The sequence below is a fragment of the Phascolarctos cinereus genome, unplaced genomic scaffold, assembly GCF_003287225.1.
Source record: "Phascolarctos cinereus isolate Bilbo 61053 unplaced genomic scaffold, phaCin_HiC Scaffold_726;HRSCAF=1367, whole genome shotgun sequence".
Classification (NCBI taxonomy): Eukaryota; Metazoa; Chordata; class Mammalia; order Diprotodontia; family Phascolarctidae; genus Phascolarctos; species Phascolarctos cinereus.
In genome coordinates, this window is record NW_027556098.1 from 208,229,935 (window position 1) to 208,251,656 (window position 21,722).

General features: G+C 36.9%; 1 protein-coding gene across 3 annotated transcripts in view; it reads left to right on the top strand.

The window, feature by feature from the left end:
- ZNF385B (zinc finger protein 385B) overlaps positions 1–21,722 on the top strand; it is a 521,452-nt gene that overhangs the window by 397,923 nt on the left and 101,807 nt on the right. For all 3 annotated transcript variants that reach the window (XM_078146952.1, XM_078146953.1, XM_078146954.1), the window contains one exon: positions 17,734–17,876. In XM_078146952.1, coding sequence (XP_078003078.1) covers positions 17,734–17,876 — 143 coding nt within the window. The remainder of the gene's footprint in view (positions 1–17,733; positions 17,877–21,722) is intronic.

The following is a 21,722-nucleotide window of genomic DNA, read 5'->3' on the forward strand; positions in this document are numbered from 1 at the left end:
CCTTACCCACCAAACACCAGTTCCACATTGCAGATAGCAAAGAAACCCATTTATCCATATCATAGCAAAACAGAAATCAGAGAAGATATACATAGGAAGACATATACCAGAAAATACAGAGTGAAAGAGTTCTCCCATCGTGAAGGAAGTAACTGAGCTTAATTAAGAGAGAGAGTTCTGGATCTTACCCAAGGGGAAACTCCCCAGAGTCTTTAGTGTAGCAAGTTGGGGACAGGCACATGATGGAGACTACTGGCTTTTCCCAGAGTCTTTTCCTCCAGCAACCTGAAGTGGGGATGGACTCTTCCATCTTCCCTCTCAAAGCTGGAAGCCAGAAGCCACTAGACACTTGAAGAGTCCCAAAGAAGATGGAAGACGACTGGAGCTTTCCCCCTCTTGCCAGCTCCACCCCACCCATCACAGAGGGCAAGGTCTTCATCTCTACCAATGAGAAGAAAGTCCCATACCCATGGTCTTTGGGACAGGGGTTGCACTTAGAGTTTTCTTTTCTTTTTTTCCCCCTTGCTCTATAGTCTCATGGTGAGAGAATCGAGCCTTTTGTACAATTTCCCTCTTTTTGCTCTACATTGAGTAGTTCCCAAGCCTCTTCAGAAATGATTGTCCTTGTACTCTGTGGCTATGAGGTTTATGCAGATAGGGTATAGAAGCAAAATAGTGTTGGGAGGGAATGGAGACAAGCTTCTCTGTCCCTACATATGAATGTTGTCTCTTTATCTTTTTATTTCTGTTGCCCTTCATCAGCTTTTCCTTCATTTGTGTGTTTAGGTAACAGTGCACCATGATAGCTTTCTACTGGTCTTAAAGATTTCATTCTTAAATGTGTTTCCCAAATGCTCTTTCTTTTCCTTATACACATGGCAGATTGTATATAAATGGATATGTGTGGCTTTAATTTTCTTGTGCATTAAATGCTATGGCATACAGTGTTAAGTTAGGGGGATTTCTGTGAACCTCTGTGTCCTTGGATTCCCTCCCCTTAATCTCATAAGCAGAGCAAGTAGGTATGGAACAGGTAGTAAAAGGAAGAATATACAAGTATAGAAAGAAGAAAGAAGGATATGGAACTTGCTAGTTCTCTTCACTGGGGTGTTGGAAAAGAAGACTAATCAAAAATGGAGGAAAGGGTAGGGGGAATGGGCAACAAAAGCACATACTGAAATAGACAAAAAAATAGTTGAACACACATACTCAAACAATTTGGTGTAGAAATTCAATAGGAAAATGAGGGGATGGAAGATACAAATTTCATGATCTTGAAGAGAGAATTAAAAGAGGAGAGCAAAGAACTGGAATCTAAGGGGTTATCTTATATTGCCTAACACATTTAGGGAATGCCTGAACAAATTGTGACATTAATTCAATGAAATATTATCACTAAATAAGAAATGATGAGACAACTTCAGAAAATCTTGAGTAGCATGAGCCAAAGTAGTGAAATGAACAGAATCAGGAGAGAATAGTTTATTCATTGACAGACATTGTAAAGGAAACCAACTTTGAACAAACTTAAAAACAAGCAATGACCAACTATATCTCCAGAGGACCTGACACATTACCCACTTCCTGACGGAGAGGCAGTGGACTAGGTGCAAAAAAAGACATACATTTTTGCAGATAACCACTGTATGAGTTCGTTTTCTTTCATTTTACTTGTTACAGGGGTAGTTTTTGGTTTTTGCTTTTTCCTTCCTCTTTATTTCTCTGCATTTTTAATTAAGAAGGGCGCTTAAGGGTTTAGCAAGTGACCCCAAACACACACACACACACACACACCACCCAGGATTATTGAAAACACTTTTGAAAATACACAGAAGAAAACAGAAGTTCAGAAGGAAGCAAGGTTAAACAGGAAGGTTTTGAAGATAATATGTAGGGGCAGCTAGGTGGGGTAGTGGATAGAGCGCCAGCCCTGAAGTCCAGAGCACCTGAGTTCAAATGTGACCTCAGACACTTGACACTTACTAGCTATGTGACCCTGGACAAGTCACTTAACCCTGATTGCCTCACCAAAAAGAAAACAAAAAACAAAAAAACAGGAATTATCAAATGAATCAAATTTCATAGTGAATCCTGGTATGTGTGTAGAAATGCTCTTTTCAATAGTATTTAAATTCATTATAAAATTTTTTAAAACCTGTGATGTTAATGTAACATATCTCTATGCTCTTCAAATTCCTAATAATTATTCATAAGTTGGTTGAGCTTATTTAGGCTAGACAGAGAAACACCCATACAAGGGCTGCTTTATGTAATGAGCATGTTGACTGCTCTATCTCATTAATAACTACAGGCTTACCTGTCCTTGAGAGTGACCCAGTGAAACCAGACAGAAAGAGACTGCCAGATCTCTGAATTTGTGTTGGTGGAATGAATTCTTTTTGGCATGCCAGTGCCCTGGTAGTTCACTTGAGTTATTATTGGCCCTGACTGGCACACAAGCAAGAGGGCCATGCCAATGGTACAAGATTCTTTCTGACATTTGGAAGCATCAGTCACTTCATGTCTTTTTCCTTCAATGAAGTATCCCCTAAGCCAACTCATCAGTATCAATGACACACAGCTTACCATAAGTAAAGCAATAGCCTGTTTATTGGTTCAGTTGCAACTTGAGTGTATAAACACAAAGATTACAGAGTGGCCAAGTTCTGATTATGTGGGCAGGTGTCACTCTGTAAGGAGTAAAATTGGTTACGAATATGTGAGTGTGAATAATTTATCATCACCCTCATTTGCTGTTTTCAGGACTTTAAGGAAAATTCTTCAGTTTGCTTATTATGCCTCAAAGATCACTGGACTTTGAATCAGAAGGCTTGGACGTGAATCTTGGCTCTATTGCTTCCTAGCCTGTGTGAGCTTAGGCAAATATTTATTTGTTAAAATATATATATATTCATTTGTAAAATGGCCTTTTTTTGGGTGTTGGAGGAGGGACTGGATCTGTAGTTTCATTGGTATAGGGAACTCCCAGTAAGGAAATTTGATCCACCAATAAGAATGTCAACCACTTTGCAACTTTTGATCCTAGAGAGCTACTTGTAGCACCAGGAGGTTAAGTGATTTGCCCACGGTTGTCACACATCCAGTTTGTGTTACAGGTGGTACTTAAGCTGTGTCTCCCTTACTGAAACTTTCTCTCTATCTACTATATGACATTGCCTCTCTTTAGGAATAACAATATTATTACCTGCTTGTGAAAGTCAAATGAGGAGAGTGACATATGCAAAGCATTTTTGTAAAGCTAATGTAAATGTAATCTGCTATTATCCTTCTTATATGAATATTAGTATTCAATAAAAAGAAGCATCTGTGAGATAGTAGATAAGAGGACATGCCTTGGAGTCTGGAAGGCTTGCATTTAAGTTCTTCCTCTGTGACTCTGTGAAAGTTATTTAACTTCTCCATGATCAGGGCAACTCTGTAAGGATATATAGATTGTAAAGTTCCTGACCTGCATTTGGAGGGATCTTCCAAATTTGTGTTTCTCATACTGATCACATCAAGGAAAAGGCCAAAACAAAAACAAAAACAAAAACAAAGCATCCCCCAAAACAAAGTTAATTTCAATCATTTTGAGTATAAAATTTATTTAGAGTTAGAAGTCATCTGAAATTTTTAAAAGGTATTTGCTCACCTAAAAACTGAGACAATATTTTCCTCTCAAAATCTTGACTTTTAGAATTCTACCATGATAGAACAGCTTTAGGTTAAATCTGTAAAAACTAGGTTGCTTTAAAAATAAAATCTCCCTTGCTTCCATTTTTTTTTTTGGTCAACAATGATACTATAGCAGGTCCCTGGTAGTTTTAAAAATACTTAGAAAAATGATATGCAATAAAACAAGTGTCGGTCTTTTACATTCTGTTTGGTTGGGTGTCGTCAGTAGGTAAGCTGCCCTCCCTCCGGAATCAAGTTGCAAACACAATTCTCCATAGTAATTAGAGCTAAGCACCAATTACAGTACATCTGATTTGTTCAGACTTAGTGCCTGCCAGTCGGCTGTTTCCTAGCACCGCATATCACAGAAGCACCAGGTTGAAATGATGGAATTATTTATCTCTAAATGCAATAATACCTCATAGAGTGTTGGAATACAGAAGTGACTGGACTGTAAACTTTAAAACTAAGGTAAGCAATACTGGTTGACCAGTATTTACACCTCAGGGATTTTATTTTTCCGTGAAGTAAGAAGGCGTGGAAAGAGAACACTGAAAATTAATTTATGGAGAAGCAAGGTGTAGAACTAAAATATATACTGGATTTGTTGGTATTCACTCCCTCACCCATCCAAAAATTTATCCAGTTCTTCTCCCCCTGTGCTTTTATAAAATTGCAATGTAAATATCAAGCCAGGTTTTGCCGATTTTCTCTAGAAGCTGAAAATATTGCCAATTTCTAGAATTTCTTTTGTTCTTTACATTATCATGGTTTGTTGCATTTCTTTAAGCTTGCAGAGTATTGCACTGCCACAAATCAATTCAGGCAAAGACTCAATGGTTTGGATATTTTTCATACTTAGTTGACAGAGGAATCTTTCTGGCAACCAGGTGAGTTCAGGTCTCCAAAGGAGAGTATTTCCTAAGACGAAGTTTAGGCTTACGTTTACATGTGTAACAAGGTGGAGCTTCAATAGCCTGGCTTTTCCCTCTGCTTTGTCCCTGAGCTTCCATTCCCAGGGACCCTCCTTTCCATAGTTTTTGGCATTGGTGAAACATGGATAGATGTTGTTTGTTTGGAAAGGACTTAGAGACTCAAGGGGTGAAGGTGTTGTTATTTTGATAACTCTCTGAGGGGACAGGGTTCTGATGACTTCAAAAATATTGAGAAACAGAACTTTTTTTTTCCATCTTGGTGGATCAGAGGTACAAACATGGCAGTTTCAATGGACTGTTGCCAAAAGGAGTGACTGAAACCAATATATGTTGATCTTTACTTTTAAGTGACTAACTCCCAAATCTGTAGCTAATGTGATTAGGATGAGCAGGATAATTCAGTGTGCTTATCAAAAGACAGGCAACTTGGAACAGGAAGGCCAAACTTTAATGCTGGCTCCCGATTAGAGCAAGCGTGTGTGTGGGTGTGATATTAAATAACTTTGTTTTTCTGAATGTGTTTCATGATTATGGATTGGAGATAATACTGACACATTTGACAGGCCTGTAGAAACAGCTAACAAATGATGTAAAACATATGAAAGTGGTTTTGGACTCCTTGGAGAAAAAGTACCCAGTACTTTATAAATCCAAGGAATCATCAAAGTTATAGTCTAAAAATGAGTTGCTATAAAAATTTACTATTGCTATTGTGCATTCAACTTAAGTTCCTACCTGTCACACTCTATCACACAAAGTACAAATACCATCATGTTCCCCCGTAGGAAAGCTGGTCTAACTACACTAGGTTTAGCTAGACGATATGTCCTGATTTAATTATTTAATTTGTTCAAAGGGCCAGTTCTAATAATAATATCCTGATAATAGCATGTTTCTTGCTTTTACTTTTGATTTGTAGATACAAGTATTGTGGGGGAAATGTAGTATAACAGTAAAAGTAAAACCAATCCCCTCTCACACATTTGTGTGTACACATATACACACATATATACACACACACACATACATCCATTGGGCACTTAGATGTTTTAGTCTAAATTAAAAACATAGAAACCTTTTTCCAAAGTGAATTTGTTGAGCACTTGGCACACTTTTATGTAACATTTAGTTTTAATTTGTATATTATAAAGAAAGGGGAGTTTCAAAATGATGTTTGAGATAGAAGAAGGGGGGGAATATACAAACTGAGCACAGCAGTTAAAAGTGACAGTTACAGCAACAAATTCATTTTAGACACAGACTAAAGAAAGTCAAAAACAATGAGTAAAACAGGGTGATGTGGCTAGTTTGCTATTAAAATTAATTTATGTTTTTTTGGGGTTGGATCAGTGAGCAGTAAATAATAAGACGTTACAATTTCATGTAAAATGGTACATGGTATTGCTTTTTTTCTTTTTTAAATTTTATTTTCCTGTATTTTATTTATATGTGCAAGAGGAACACTGACAATATAAAATGCTCCTTCTGGAAATACCTGCCCATTCCTTTATCCTCCAAAGCAACTTACTGAAAAGACGAATGCTTACTACCACATATTAATTAGTCCACTTACCTATGTAGTGCTATGAATTATTAGTCTATCTGTCTTTCGGGGTCTTTCGCTAGTCCCTAGAAGACAGGGAAATTTAAAAAAAAGGCACAAAGTCATTATAGAAATATATAAATAAATATAATCCATAAGCCAAAGTTTCCACAGCATGGTCTAATGCAGGGGTGGGGAACCTGTGGCCTTGAGGTTGGGTTTAGAGTCCTAAAGATTTCAACTCAGTTCTGTAGTGACCTCGGGAAAGTCCTTTAACCTCTAGGCCTCAGTTTCTTACTATGCCAGGTGAGGGCATTAGACTAATTGATGTCTAGCAACCTGTCCGGGTCCAAATCTCTGGTCTACACACATAAAAAGATATGAATGTCTGAAATGCCTGATGTTTTTTTGAATATCACCCGTACCCTAAGGTCTGGTTGAGTAAAAGAATAAATGGTGTTCATTTTCAGGATCCAGGTTTGAATACAGAGAATAGGGAGGGCTTATTTTGCCACATAAAATGCAATTCCCTTTGGACCAAATGTCCACCCCATAAAGTGTACAAAAGCTTTTTTCCTCCCTTCTCTCTTTTAAGTCTCCCAACATACCTGAGAGAGTTCACAATATTTTTCAGGGAATGAAGGCATTTGATTACCAGGAGCAGCTAATTGTTTCCCTGCTTTGTCAAAGAGGGACCAGCAGCCTCGTCTGACTTAGCCCCTAGTCAATTGAATTCATTCCTGGCTAGGTAGAGCTTTACCTTTCTGGACATTTATGATATCTTGCTTATACTATCTGTGCTACTTGTGCTAGTAAATAAAGTCCTACAGAAGAATCTGTCTTAGAGTAAATCTAAAAAAAAAAAAAAAGGAACATCCTTGTTGAAATCTCAGCTCCTTGTTAACGTTTCCTGTTATCACTGGCTCCTGGTCAGCCTCCCCAGGTCACTTACTTACCTACGTGCAGATGGTGCCACACACACCCACACACCAGCTTTACTAAGGCTGGTGAAAGGTGGAGTCAGGGTGATGTGCAATCCACATTTACTGGAAGCTATTAGCAGAGAACCACTGCTGTTTAACAACAAAGATGACTTCTCTCCATGTGAAGTTTTTCACATGACTTTGGAGTCAGGTGGACCTGGGTTGGAATCCGGCTTTTCTTATTAGCTGTGTGAACATGGGCAAGTAACAGCCTCTGTGAGCCTCATTTTCCTCACCTGTAAAAATGGGTCACCAAGATTTTCCCCCAAACCTCCAACTTCAGCCTTCGAGGCTACTGGCTAACAGCAGAAAAGGGTTTTCAAAAGCACCAAGAATGAGCATTGCTAAAAGAGGAAGCCACACACCTTCTACCACAAAAGTTTATAGTGTGGTGTGCTTTCCTTTGCTGTCGGCTTGGAAAGTTCTGGTTAATACTTAAACTGAGGAAGCTTCCTCCCTCCAGCAAAAGTGGGATTAAAAAGTAGTTATAGAGTAAACATTAACTGTTTCTTTAAACTATGGTATCCCTTTTTTCTGATTAAAAAAAAAGAAAAAAGAAAATGGAATGTATTCATGTGGCTTCTGAATGCAGAACACCTACATGCATTCCAATAACTTAAAATTTAATTTACAAAACAAAAGAAAACAAAATGTGTAGATTAAATTAAAGTTTATGCTGGTGGCTTTGTATGCTGACCTCCGTAGTTGCTGTGTCCCAGCCTCCTTCAGTCATTACCATTCGTGTGAATTACAGAGGAAAGGACTCAGCTGAGGCAGCAGGAAGGGTCAGATGGTAGGGCTGCTTTAATTGGCTATAATGGAAGATCAGTTGCCATTTCTTAGGTAAAAGTGCCTTTTTCAATACTTACTTGTACTTTCCCTCAATACAAACACTGCCAGCAGGAATTCACCAACAAATTCATGTTTCCTTTTAAGTGGTTTAAATTCCTTTCACTGACTCAACCAGAATGGTTAAAAGGATGTTTTAATAGACTTGGTTCTGTTTTCCTGTTCAGAACTTTTATAAAGTAATACAAAATGGTGCATCATATGGCCAGAATCTTCTATGACTCATTAAATTTTAATAACCATAATAACCAACATGTGCATAGCTCTTTATATTTGTAAAAAACCTTTACTGGGTTAATCTCATTTGAGTCTCACAATATGCTTGTCTGGTAGGTACTGTGGGTGTTATTTGACCCATTTTTATAGGTGAGGAAAATGAGACTCACAGAGGCTCTTACTTCCCCGTGTTCACATATCTAGTAAGAGAAGCAGAATTCCAACCCAGGTCCTCCTGACTCTAAGGACACACCTCTCTATACACTTCACTAGATTGTTTATCAACAAAGCAAAGATGGTTAATTTCTCATTAGACTACCTCCCCCTGAAATAATGGACCAAGAACTGCTGTTCACCAATTCACAAAGAAAAAAAATAAATAAAAATCTTTTTTTTTACTTTCCCAGAGTTATTATATTTTTTTTAAATTTAATTGGTTCTTATAGATCTTAGATTGTACAAACTTAAAAATGTAATTTGATTTTTTTTCCCAGCAGATCATTAGGTTATAACCTTGCCACTAACAAGCTATAGGACCTTGAGCAAGTCCTTAACCTTTCAGAAGCAATAGTTTTTCCATCTTTAAAATGAGGACGTTAGAAAGGTTGGTTGGGGTTCTCTAAATCAGGGCCTATAAGACCAAGACCTCTAAAAACAAGGGTAGGACTCCTGAACTGTACAAGAAGGTTCTGAGATCTTCCTAAAAATTCAGCCTCCCCTACAAAATACTAAAATGAAGCTCCTTAAATTTCCAAATAGTCCTGAAACATTTGGTTAAGTGAGGGGTAAATCACAAAATGTTACAGCTAGAAGGGACTTTAGCCTCCTTTCAGAGCAACAGTCTCCAAATGTTTAAAATGATGGCATTAGAAAGGTTGATCTCCAAAGTCCCTTCCCTGAGTTTGAAGGGACTGATAGGCCTTGATTAGACAACCCCAAGTAGTCCTGACAGTGCCTTCTTGTTCTGGAAAAATAGCCCTCAAACCCTTCAAAAACACTGTAGAGCTGGTGCCATTTTTGCTTGTGTGCCCAGATCAAACCACATTTTCTTTTTTAAACCAGGAAATTTTATCCTCTGAATGAGCTTCACATTCATCTACTAGTCTAGATAATTTTAACACATTCCTGTCTGAAGAACTGCCTTGATCTAACCCAGTTAGATTAATTATCTTCTTGAAGTCACCTCCTCCTATGACTCCGAAATCAATACAGGATTCATGAAATTCTCACTTCCAATTAAGGATTAAATGGGGGAGGGGCATTTTAAACTATTTGAAGGACTTGAGGATTGATTTGAATCTTTCCTCTTCCTTTTTCAATGAATTTCAAATTATAGTTCTCTGTGTGCTTTGTTTTTAGATGAAAACCTCAGCAAAGGTTATTCTCTGGGGGTTGTAGCTCCTCTCAGAGAAGGAAGTTAGTATGAACCCAAAGGTCCTTATGAGAAGTCAACTATGGAATTTAAATATAACCATGCTCTGGAAATTGTTAGGGATTTCTGAGCTCTACCAAAAACAACAAAAATCCAAAGGGTCATATAAAAACAATAATTTACATTTATATAAGTGTTTTGTGATTTACAAAATACTTTGATGGCAAAAAACATACAAGGCATAGGTAGTACAAGTATTGATTCCCTACATTTGCAAATAAAGAAACCAAGATTTTACTCAGTTAAGTGACTTGCCCAAAGTCACAGAACTATTAAAGTATGTGGCTTGATTAGAACCTCAAGCAGTCCTTGAAAGACCTTTTTCTTTAGAGAATCTTGGACTTGAACCCAGATTTCATGACTCTGAAATTATAACACACTATCTTTTGCTGCCTGAACGGATAAGAGCCCTGGTGGCTGGTTGATCCAGGGAGGAGCTGGCGATATAGAAACACTAACAGATCTCATGCTAATATTTCAAATGCCTTGACTACTACATCAATTTTCTTCAAAAATAAAATAAAATAAAAGCTATAAAGGTAGGGGATTTGGTGTAACTTTAGGATTCCCAGCTATAAATGAGTCACCCCCTGCTGTCTTGTTTGTGTCAAATGGACATAATATCTGAAATGCTGCTGCATCCCAATGAAAGGCTCATCCTTTTCTTCTTTTTATAAACCCTGGTGTGGTGCCACTCAACTCAAAGTAGATCATGACTTAAAATTTGCCGTGGTGTGGCCTCATTGCTATTTTTTGATGCGTTTGACTTCGTTATTACTTGTAAACTTCAGTGGTGATGCTCCAGAGTTATTTTTAAAAAGAAGGTGCTTTGCCAGTCTGCTACTGCTGTTCTTCCCCAGAGGGCATTTTGAATTGCCACAGGGAAGACTCAGGAACAGGATTGAGCTTGAAACTCTCTCTTGCTAAGCCTTTTGTTAGACTCAGTGCCAGAGACACACATTGGTCTGATACTATGTCTAGCATCACTGGATTCTCTGCTCATCTTCTTCCTAAAAATCATCATTCCAGGGAGCTTTTATTTCTTCACAAATCATTTTGAGCAAAGTCAGCTGACAAGAGACAAAATAAAGGGACATTTGCTCCAGAGATGAGAAATTTTTCAGTTTTTGAAAGCTTCATCTTTCCTTCATATCTGGATGTAGGTTGTGCCTTGATTGAACCAATCACAAAGCACTGGTATTTTAGTCTAATTATGTGTTTGAGCTAGACACAGTACTAAGTGCTACTCAGAATTCAGAGAAAATAGCTTTCCTGGCCATGAGGACCCTAGCCTAAATGGTGGGCCTAGATAGAACTTTTGGAAACATTGCTTCTTCACCTAAGTTCTCCTTAACAAATGCCAAATTTTCTATGTAGGGAATTATGACATTTAGTAAAACCTTATCAGACAGGGAGAGAGACAGAGATTTTATATGTATATGTATATGTATACACATATATATATCTTACAAAGGATACTAGCTTTTAGTCACATACTTTTTAAAATATTTTATTTTCCCCCAATTACATGTAAAAACAATTTTTAACTCTTTTTTTAATTTTGAGTTCCAAATTCTGTCTCTTCCTTCGTCCCCTCTGCCTCCATGAAACTGTAAGCAATTTGATATAGTTATATAAGTTGCACATATTTTTAAAGCAGGCAAAAAAGGACACTCTGTTATAATGAAGATTTTCTTTGAAAACTTTCTGATTTGGCTTTATAAGTCAAATGTTTCCCTGTTGTCCTATTTTAAGTAAAAATGTTGCATTCTCACATGGATGCCTTTCGCTTTGTACTAAAATTGGATTTTGTATGTTGCTGAAGCAGGCACATGCTGAAGTGGTTCTGACAGCATTGAAGATATCCAGTCGTGAATTAGCACAATAAAATAAGATCACCAAAGTTCCTTTACAAATACATGTTCAGTTTATGCTGAAGTTTTAAAGATAGAATAAGTATATTTCAATAACTCCTATTTCTCTTGGAGACTTCAGAGTCCAATGATGTGAGAGAGAATATTGAAATACCAGTTTCAGTGAGGAAAAGGACACTCTTGCATTGCATAATAAAATCTATCTTTTCATAGTTCTAAACATTCATTTGTCAAAGCCTCACTAACCATACTTTAAAGTTATTTAAAGGCCAAATTAGAGGGAAGAGTTACCCAAGACCCTATAAAGAGCAAAGCCTAAGTACGGTGTGTGTACTTGATGAATGGTCCCATTACTGGTTTTTTTTTCACTTGTGAGAATACTGTCTGTGAAGGTATTGCAGGTTAAGCATTCCTTTTAAAGCATCTAAAAAGCCACAAACTCGTACCATAGTAAGCTCCATGAGGCTAGATGGGCCCAGTGAATAGAATGATTGACTTGGAGTCAAGAAGCCCTGCATTCAAATACCGCCTCAAACATTTACTAGCTGGATGATCCTGGGCAAATCACTTAGCTTCCCTCAGTTTCATGTTCCTCTTCTGTAAAATGAGGATGATGATGATGATGATGATAATAATAATAATAATAATAATATTAATAATAATAATAATAATACCTACCTCAAAGAGGTTCATGATGAGCAAGATAATAGGAGCAAGGTAATATACATGTAAAGGGCTCTACAGACCTTGTCACACAATGTGAATCCTGGCTATCATTAATTTCCATGTTATATATGTTTCATATGTATATATGTACAATATTTATATGTTACATATTTATAATTGTTTTTGTTCAGTCATTTCATTAGTGTCCAACTCTTCTTGACCCCACTTGGGGTTTTCTGGGCAAAGATACTGGAGTGGTTTGCCATTTCCTTCTCCAGCTCATTTTACAAATGATGAAATTGAGGCAAACAGGGTTAAGTGACTTGCCCAGGATCACATAGCTATTAAGTGTCTGAGGCCAGATTTTAACTCAGGAAGATGAGTTTTCCTGATTTCAGTCCCAGGACTTTATCCACTGTGCCACCTAGCTGCCTAATATATATATACATGTATATATATATATATATATATATATATACATATATATATATATATACATATATATATATACATATATATATACATATATATATACATATATATATATACATATATATATATATATAATACTACAATATTAATAAAAATCCTTTATGTTTTCTAAATTCACCTTATACTTTAGGTCCATGTCTTAGAAAATCCCCCCAGTATCCCCTTAGGAGAATGAGTCTAAGCAATCAACAGAAATTGTACCAATGTGGTTTGGAGTTTTCAGTATTCCATAGCGTGCTCACCACGTGCGTCAGTGAGCAAATATGAGTGTGTGTGTATTTTTTGTGGGCAGTCTTGTCAACAGAAGAAAGCCGGCCACAACTAACTATTCCCCTCGCTGCTCCTACATTGCTCCCACCTCCAGCAGTCATGATTGATGGCACCTGACAGGAGCTGTTTTTTTCCACAGCCAGCTCATGTGTCAGGCTGAAAGAATCAAGATCTGAAAAAGGAAGGGTTAGGATGTTAAGAAGCTAGCTAAGATACTAGAAGTGTTTGGGGGTGGGAGGAAGGGAAGAACTAGAAAGAAAATACATGTACAAGCATCTGGAGGTGATGGAAGATGAAAACTGCAATTTAGACACATCTTACAATTTTTTCAATTTAGGAAGTATTTAGTTCTATAACTAGTACAGCAGTAATAATGGCCTTCTTTCCTCTCTCTGTGCTCCTTTGTGCTTTCTAGTTATACTTCGAATCGCAACTGAAAGAAGGTTAAAAATGTCAGGTGCCTGTGAGTGGAGATCAGAAAGAATCCTCACCCACAAACACTATCACAGGATTAGGGCTAATGGAAGAACCAAACAAGTAGAGGTGAGAGTTTGGAGTTACCAAGTTGTTTCCATCTTCAGACACAGATAGGCCAGTTTAGCTATAAACTGTTTCAATGACATCATTTGACCAAACGTTTTGTCAGGTGGATGAGGCTGCATTTCTAAAATGTCTCTCCCATTTATGTCATTTCCTTCGGAATCAAAACAGTTATTCATTACTCAGTAGGTAGGCAATGACCTACACACATACGCATACATACACACAATACATAGTTAAGGCTTGGCCAAGAACCAGTTTCGATAATGAAGTCAACCATCAACCCATCTGACAGCATATTCTAAGCATCTCTCCCAGAGAAAATGTACTTAAAACATGTGATACTCCAAGTTCTAGATTTAGAAAAAAAATCTGATTAAGCTACTTGTCTAATAGATTTTATTTTAATTCATCCTTATGAGTCAAATGTTCACTGAAAGGACAGGTTCAATAACTCTGAACTAAGAATTACTTCTGAAAGAAATAACAGGAATTTATGAACATCACTCTGCTAAAACTTCCTAATTCTGATTTGTTGTAACTAGCTATTTACAGATTTATTCTTTTCTAGAGATTGCAATGACTTAGTTTTGTGTTGTAGTTCACCAAAAGGAGACTGTATGGAGATTTCCAAGTTTTAACTTAAGGGGAGACCTGAGATTTTTCGTCGAGTTCAAAGACTTAGGAAATACTTTCAAGTGTCACTAAGTCTTCAGATGGGTTCCATTAAATAACCATACAAATGTACATGTGTTACTGACACAGTTACCTGAAATGATACTTTTGTTCACCTGTACGGTTACAGTGGTGGGTTGCACAAGACACTATTGATTTTGTAGCTATCTGTGCCTCTTGAGGCCTGCCATCAAATTAAAAGCTGAGAGAGAAGATAGGTGTCTCTTTGGAGGGATTTGGGGAGCATGTCTTAGCCTGAAACTAGACATGGATGGAAATTGGGACTGAGTCATTGATTTTTAAAGTATTTTAAAATCCAGAGCAAAGAGCACATGTATTTCAAGTGTATGTCATAAATGTTGTTGCTGTTGAATCGTTTCAGTTATGTCTGACTTTTCCTGACCCCAATTGGGGTTTTTTTGGGCAAAAATATTAGAGTGGTCTGCCATTTCCTTCTCCAGTTCATTTTATAGATGAGGAACTGATGCAAGCAAGGTTAAATGACTTGCCCAGGGTCACACAGCTTCTGAGATTTGAACTCAAGTCCTCCTGAATCCAGGCCCAGAGCCCTATCCACTGTGCCACCTCACTGCCCCTATGTTGTATATAGCTTTGTTTATCTGTTGTTTCCCCTGGTAGAATGTGGCCCCTGAAGGCAAGGACTGTCTTTAACTGTTCTCTATATCCCCAGCACTTATCAGAGTGTCTGGCACATAGCAGGTGCTTGGTAATATTTATTTATAAATTGACTATTCTGAAAAATTTTTTTACGAAAGAAATGATAGAGAGATTACAAGTTTTAAAATACAGTTGAATCATATTACAATACAGCTACATGAACTGATATGGTACAAATATAAATTATTTCCCCCTGAAACAGAACTACATCCTGCAAGTAAATATCTACTAAGATTTTGTTACAACACATGAAGCTAATTTAATGCTATTTAATTATAACATAATTCACATTTTAATATAATTTTAATGTAATACTAACATTACAAAGGGTACTATAATTATACTATTGTACATTAAAATATTGTTTTGGTAGTTTATCAAGTATTCTAGAATCTATAGAATTCCGCTTAAAAATCCCTTTCTCCCCCTCCTTCCAAGTCCTTGTGTTTTGGTGAAACTAAAAGTTTGCTGGCAAAGACAAATGCATTTAGGCAGAGTTTCTGCCTGTGCTGCTGATTGACTTAAAGGTAGATCATACTGATAGAGCCAGCTGAGGTACAGAAATTTTCATTAGCAGCAGAGAAACAAGAATAAGCCACCTGAGGGGTCTGGATGCTATCAAACCTGGGCATATGAAGGTTTTCTTCCCCACTGTGGCTCATTTCACTGATATAAAAAAGCTCCCAATATTAAACATCACATTTAAAAAGTGAAAACAGCAAGGTGTGGAGGTGAGTCTACTGGTGCAGGGTTGGTTTGTAATTATTGAGATGATTTACTAGCAGTTTAAAATAATCTGTGTTTAACATGATCAATTATTAAAATGCTAATGAAATGGTAAACATCTGCTAAGTTTTTTATGATAATGAACACTGGAAGTTCCAGAGGTATTTTTTTCCCCTTTGTCCCACTATTCCTGCCTGTATACATTTGATTTGATTAGATTAGGGTTGTGTGACATGTCACCTGTGATGACAAAACCGTTTGTTTATTTCATCCCATGTTGTACTCTCTTTGATTTGATTATGGTAGAAGACAAAGTAGCTCTCCCCAGCTCCTCCAGAGAACCTTTATCCTACAAAGCCATCAAAGCCTCAGTTGTGGAATACAAAAATAGCCTATTTTGCCTTTGGGAGAAACTTTGTGGTTTATTGAAATGATGACAATAGATAATCTTTAACCAGAAAATGGATTTCTATAATAATAATAATGATAATAATAATAATGACCATGTCTTTGTAATTTTAATAATATAAATCAGAATAAAAAGATAATAAAAATATTAAGAGAAGTAAATGTTTTAACCTAAGGCATATTTCTATGTTAGCTACATTTAAACTAAAATTCTAACTATGTTTTATGATACATTCAGGCACAAGCTCTTTAAATGAATACTTTAACATGTACCCCTGCAACCCAAGATGTATTGGTATTGTCTTGTACTAACAGACTCCCCAAACTGACAATAGCTGTAACATTACCTAATTAGAAGGGCAGTATGTAATTAAATACAGAGATGTCTTGTGACTGCCATGTTGAAATAAAAAATGTTTACTTTGATATTGCCTAGGAAAAATACAATTTTCTTTTCTATTATTTCAATGATTTACTTGCTGAATTCTCCTATGAACTCCAAAACAGTTGGTTTATTTCACAGGGCACTTCTAACAATGCTTGCCATTCCTCAGAATTTTCCTTACTACTTTTGTGGATTAATCTAAATGGACTCAGACAGCCAATTCGGTACCACTGTCAGTAATGACTTGGAATGATTCAAAATTTGTAGCAGACTTGTCAGATGGTTGCTATGAAAATAGCATTGGAATAGGGGTGGGTATTCTAAGATGGCATGTATAACACTACAGATGGAAATTTTAATAGGTAGGACATTATCCTCTACTGTTAATTTCTCCTTGAAGTCAATAAGAGGTCATGGCCACATAATTACCATGAACTTCTTTATACAATTCCTAAAATTTCTCTCAACTAGGACCCATTGGTTCTGAAACTTATTCAGGATAGACAGTTTGATTGACATGGTAGTTCAAAGTTCAAATATTAATTTTTATAAAAAATTTTCTTTTAAACCTAATCAGCCTACAGAACAAAGATCTAATGGGGATGGTTACTAATATAAGTGTTAAAGAAAAAAAGGAATCAAAGAATTTATAATAATTTAAAATCTCAAGGTAGAAAAAAATCTCATTTATGGTCTGGTCTTGAGCTATGCACATTCCTACAATATTGCCCCAAATCTCCCCTCCCTTTTCCCAGTCTCATCCTCTTCCCTACATATATTTTATGTATCCCCAAACAAGAGGAAAAATCCTCCATTTGTTTTGTTTTGTGAAAACAGATCATTTAAGTCACAGCTTCCTTGAAAGCAGACAGTAGCCATAGGGCATTAATGTTTCTTTTCCTTTAAAAACAAAACAAAACAACAATCATTACTATTCCTAAATCTATGGATTGCATAATATATCTCTACTAACCATTCGGTGTTGTCACGTATAAGGCAACACCACATGGTAAAAGGCATCTGGCTTTAATAGAAGCTCCTCCCCTTCTTTCTCTTGCCTTTTTGGCTTGTCGGAGCTGCTCAGACTTAGAGATGTTCTCATTCTACAGTATACGCCAGTATGATTCATGTACCATATGTCTTTTCAGAGTCTGAGCAAGCATGGCCCTGGCCATAGGGAAGCACTCTGCATCATTTAGACAATGAGAAAGTAAGGTGCCTTTTAATCGTATTAACTCCTCCTGTACCATTCTATTACTCCCATGAAATATATCTCTTTCAGGTTTCGGCACAGCAGTCTCGTTCTTCTGCCCATAGGTTTTCAAGAGAGATGGAGTGTGAGAGTGATTGAATTCCTTTTGTTGTTGTTGTTGTTGTTCTTGGCAGGTAGTACATGCCACAGTACCACACTTCCTGCACTTGTGCGCACACCTACCCTGATGATGCAGCCTTCCCTGGATATCAAACCATTCATGTCTTTTCCAGTGGATAGTAGTTCTGCTGTTGGCCTCTTTCCAAATTTTAACACAGTGAGTAAATGCATTTTTATGTTATTTATTTGTCCCTTCCTTGGTCTGTTTTCTTTATTGCAGTTGGGAATACCCAATAGATGGAGCCTCTCTTTCCAAAGTGTATAATTTTAGCATCAAATATTGGACAAACCTATTACAGCTGTGTTATGGAAGATAATGTCTCACCTGTGGGAGTTAGACCAGTAGATTCATTTTAGCAAATAGCTTTTCACCTCTTGCTTTGCACAATTTTGATGGTCTTTCCACTAAGATAGGAACCTCTCTTATTTCTGGGATACTATTCACATGCTAGAAGATTAGTTTTGAGGGATCAAGCTACATTGATTTTTTTTCTTGCTAAACTAGAAAGAAAAACAATGACCGTGGACTTTATCTCCCCAAGAGCATTTTTATTTTGAAGGCATTACAGAAATATTGTAAATCTTAGACAATCAGTATTTTTAAAAATGTTTAAGCTATTGTAGATTAAATGTGAGTTTGATTCAATCGGGACTTTTAAAAAAGTCAACACTTTTCTGGGAAAATCCTAGGCTTTTAAAAAAAAATCTGATAATGATTCATAAGATTCTTAAAAGCTCTTTAAGCAAATTCTAGATATGAATAAAATTCTCTCACCCCCCCCGTCCCTTCATTTCCAATAAGCTGGACTACTGTCATAGGACTAAATGGTTTGCCACTGCAACACTGATATCTTCCAATAACAGTCAACAGACTTCTAGGAGTAGAAATGGTTAAGTGATTTAGGTGATGATGGGACTGATTTCTGTACAGTCAGTAGTACAGTCCGGTTAGACATGATCCTTTACATGGATTAGACAGCATCATAAATGTTGCTGCAATCGGAAGAGAATTGCATTATCAACACCACCAGACAGTGAGTGTTTGAAGCGCTGCCAAGTGTTTCCTTTTGCAAACTTATCTTCTGCACGAAGTGAAAACAGCAAGAGGGTTTTTTTCCTCCAGGGTTGTAAATAAATTCTGCTGACAGGCCTTCTGCCATGGCACAGAGTTGTAAGGTAATTAGGGTGTAACAGATCAGCCAACTTTTTAAAATAGTGGTGGCCTTGACTTGGAGATTAAACATTTGAGATTTTTTTTCTCCCCCTCATCGGGTTTTTCAGACACAACTTAGACAATAAAAAGGAAAGGTGGTAAACATCCTTTACGATGCAGCAGAGCCAATCAGTAAGATACATTACCCCAGTCCTCTTCACCAAACTCCATCAATACCAACCCTCTTGGAGCACAGCAACATACTATTTCAAGAGACTAAGTAAAAAGCATGTCCTTATATCTTTTATTCAACATACATGCTGATCAATGATAATCACATTGAATTAGTATCACTTGGTACCTTTATTGCATTATTGTTTTGGTTTTGTTGTTTATTTGGTTTTTTTCCTTTAATGTTTATTTGGGAAATAGCATCAAGAATAGAAGAGGGAGGTAGCAGTCAGAAAACTAAATTAACTATTTATGTGTATATGAACCAGTTCCGCTACTGCACAGATTACCTGTTCACAGCCACACTTTTGCATCTAAAAAAAAAATGTGAATACCTGCCTTATACATAATCTTGAAAAGATGTTTTGGAGGAAAGAAATAAAATTCCTAGAGTAGTGGGTGTGACCTATAGATGTACACAACATACATTTTTGTTTGTTTCTCATTCCATAATTATTGACCTTTGATACCATTGATGAATCAATGATAATTTTTTAAAAAGCTACCTAAAGGATGCTACCAGAAATGGAATTTCGTTGTTTGCTGAAATCTGACTTTTTCCTGGAAATTACTTTTGTTAAAAGAGAAAAGTGGTCACTACCGAGCCTTCTGCAGGAAACAAGAAAACAGTTCCCAGTGAGGCCATGTGCTAGGTCAACATTCACTCTAGTCTGTTACCTTCTGCTATGCGAAGTATGTTTCTTCGATATAGAATCTTTCAGTTAGTTAGAATATTGGGAAAAAATTATTGGTTCAAAGTGTGAATTAATGTAACTTAGGTTATATAAATTGAGTGAGCTGGTCTTAGAGTCAGGAAGGCCTGGATTCAGATCCTGCCTCTGACCTATTCTGAACCTGGGCAAGTCATTTAAACAAATTCTCATTTGAAGTGGCTGAACAATTATCCCTTGGCTTTGGTGGACAGAGTCTCCATACCAGGAGCTCCTTATCTCAGTGAAATCACAAGTCTAAATCAAAATGTGTTTGTAAGGAAAACCTGGCCTTCTAGTGGTCATCACAATGCATATAACTTGTGGATTTTGCATAGCTTTTGTTAGTTTACATTTATGGATTTTGCAGGTGGGATTTTCTTTTGGTATCCTAATCTAAAACTTGTATGCATAGTAAATGCTTAATAAGTGTTAGTTGAGCTGAGATATTATCTGATTTACTCCATAAAGCAACTACCTAATGGGTATGCCCACAATTTTTTTAAGTGTGATGTTTTTTTTTCATTGTTGCTCCCTGCTTGAACTTAATTTTATTTTGTAGATTCATTTGCTGGATCTAACTTTATAACCATTCTACCAAAAAAAAATGCTAAGCCCAACTATCTTGAAAGGAATGAACAAATGTTAATAGAAATACTAGACTTGGAGCCAGAATACTTGGGTTTGAATTGTGGCTCTGCTGTTCACTAGCCTTGTGACCTTGGGCAGGTCACCCTCTCTGGGCCTCACTTTGCTCATCTGTAAAATGAGGAGGTTAGACTGGCTGACCTTTCAGGCCTCTTCCAACTTTAAATCCTCTGATCTTGTGTCTGAAATACTAGAGGACTAAGGAGTAAATATAGTAATGTATAAAACCCTGATTAAAACCCTTTTATCACTTAATCTTTTGTGCTGTGCTGGACAAGTATTGTAAATCAATTTTCTAGACAAATTTGAGTCTACCGCTTTCTCTCCTTACCTCCTTTTTTCTTTTCTTCTAGTCCCTCTCCCCTACCCATTTCCTTCTTCTCCCACCAGTTTCCTTCTCTCTTTCCCTCCCTTCTCCCGTCCCTTTTTCTCTCCCTCATTTTTTTCCCTTTATCCCTTTCTAACCTAGTTCATAACATATGTATATATATAGCTTAAGAGATTTTGCATGTATAATATAGGCCATTACAGATAGCACCTTTGAGGGAATACTGTTAGGAAGCAAACATCATTTCTGAATAGCAAATTCACAAACTGTCCCTCTTTGTACCCTACTTCTCAGTCAAGAACAAACGCCTTACTTCCTTGGTCCCCATGGTGAATTCCATTGATATCTTACTTTTAACCAGGGTATATTTGTGAGTAGGTATAGAGAAAGTGTCCTGTGTATAAGGCATCTTGTTTTCCCACCTGTGAGATAAACACTAAAATGTTAGGCTTTGAGAAAATGACATATTTGAGTTCCTTTTTAGGTTCAAAGATTTTGTCTACTTCTTTCCCAGTAGTTGATGGAAAAAAAATAATTGGAAAAATCTTTCTGTAGGAGAAATGCTCCCTAATACTACTGGGACCTCTGTTGGAGTAGGCAATCTCTAAGGCACCTTCAGCAGTGGTGCAGGAGATAGAGTGCTCAGCTTTGAGTCAGAAAGACTCATCTTTCTGAGTTCAAATCCCACCACAGACACTAAGCTATGTGACTGTGGGCAAATCATTCAATTTTCTCATCTTTAAAATGAGCTGGAGAAGGAAATAACAAACCACTCTAGTATTTTTGCCAAGAAAATGCCAAATGGAGTCACAAAGAGTCAGAAATGACTGAAAATCTATCTTGAACCCAAAGTAGTAAGTACAACATGACAAGGACACATCAGACACATTGGCATGGATAAGCAGGATTCTGTCACACAGCCAAAACCTATAG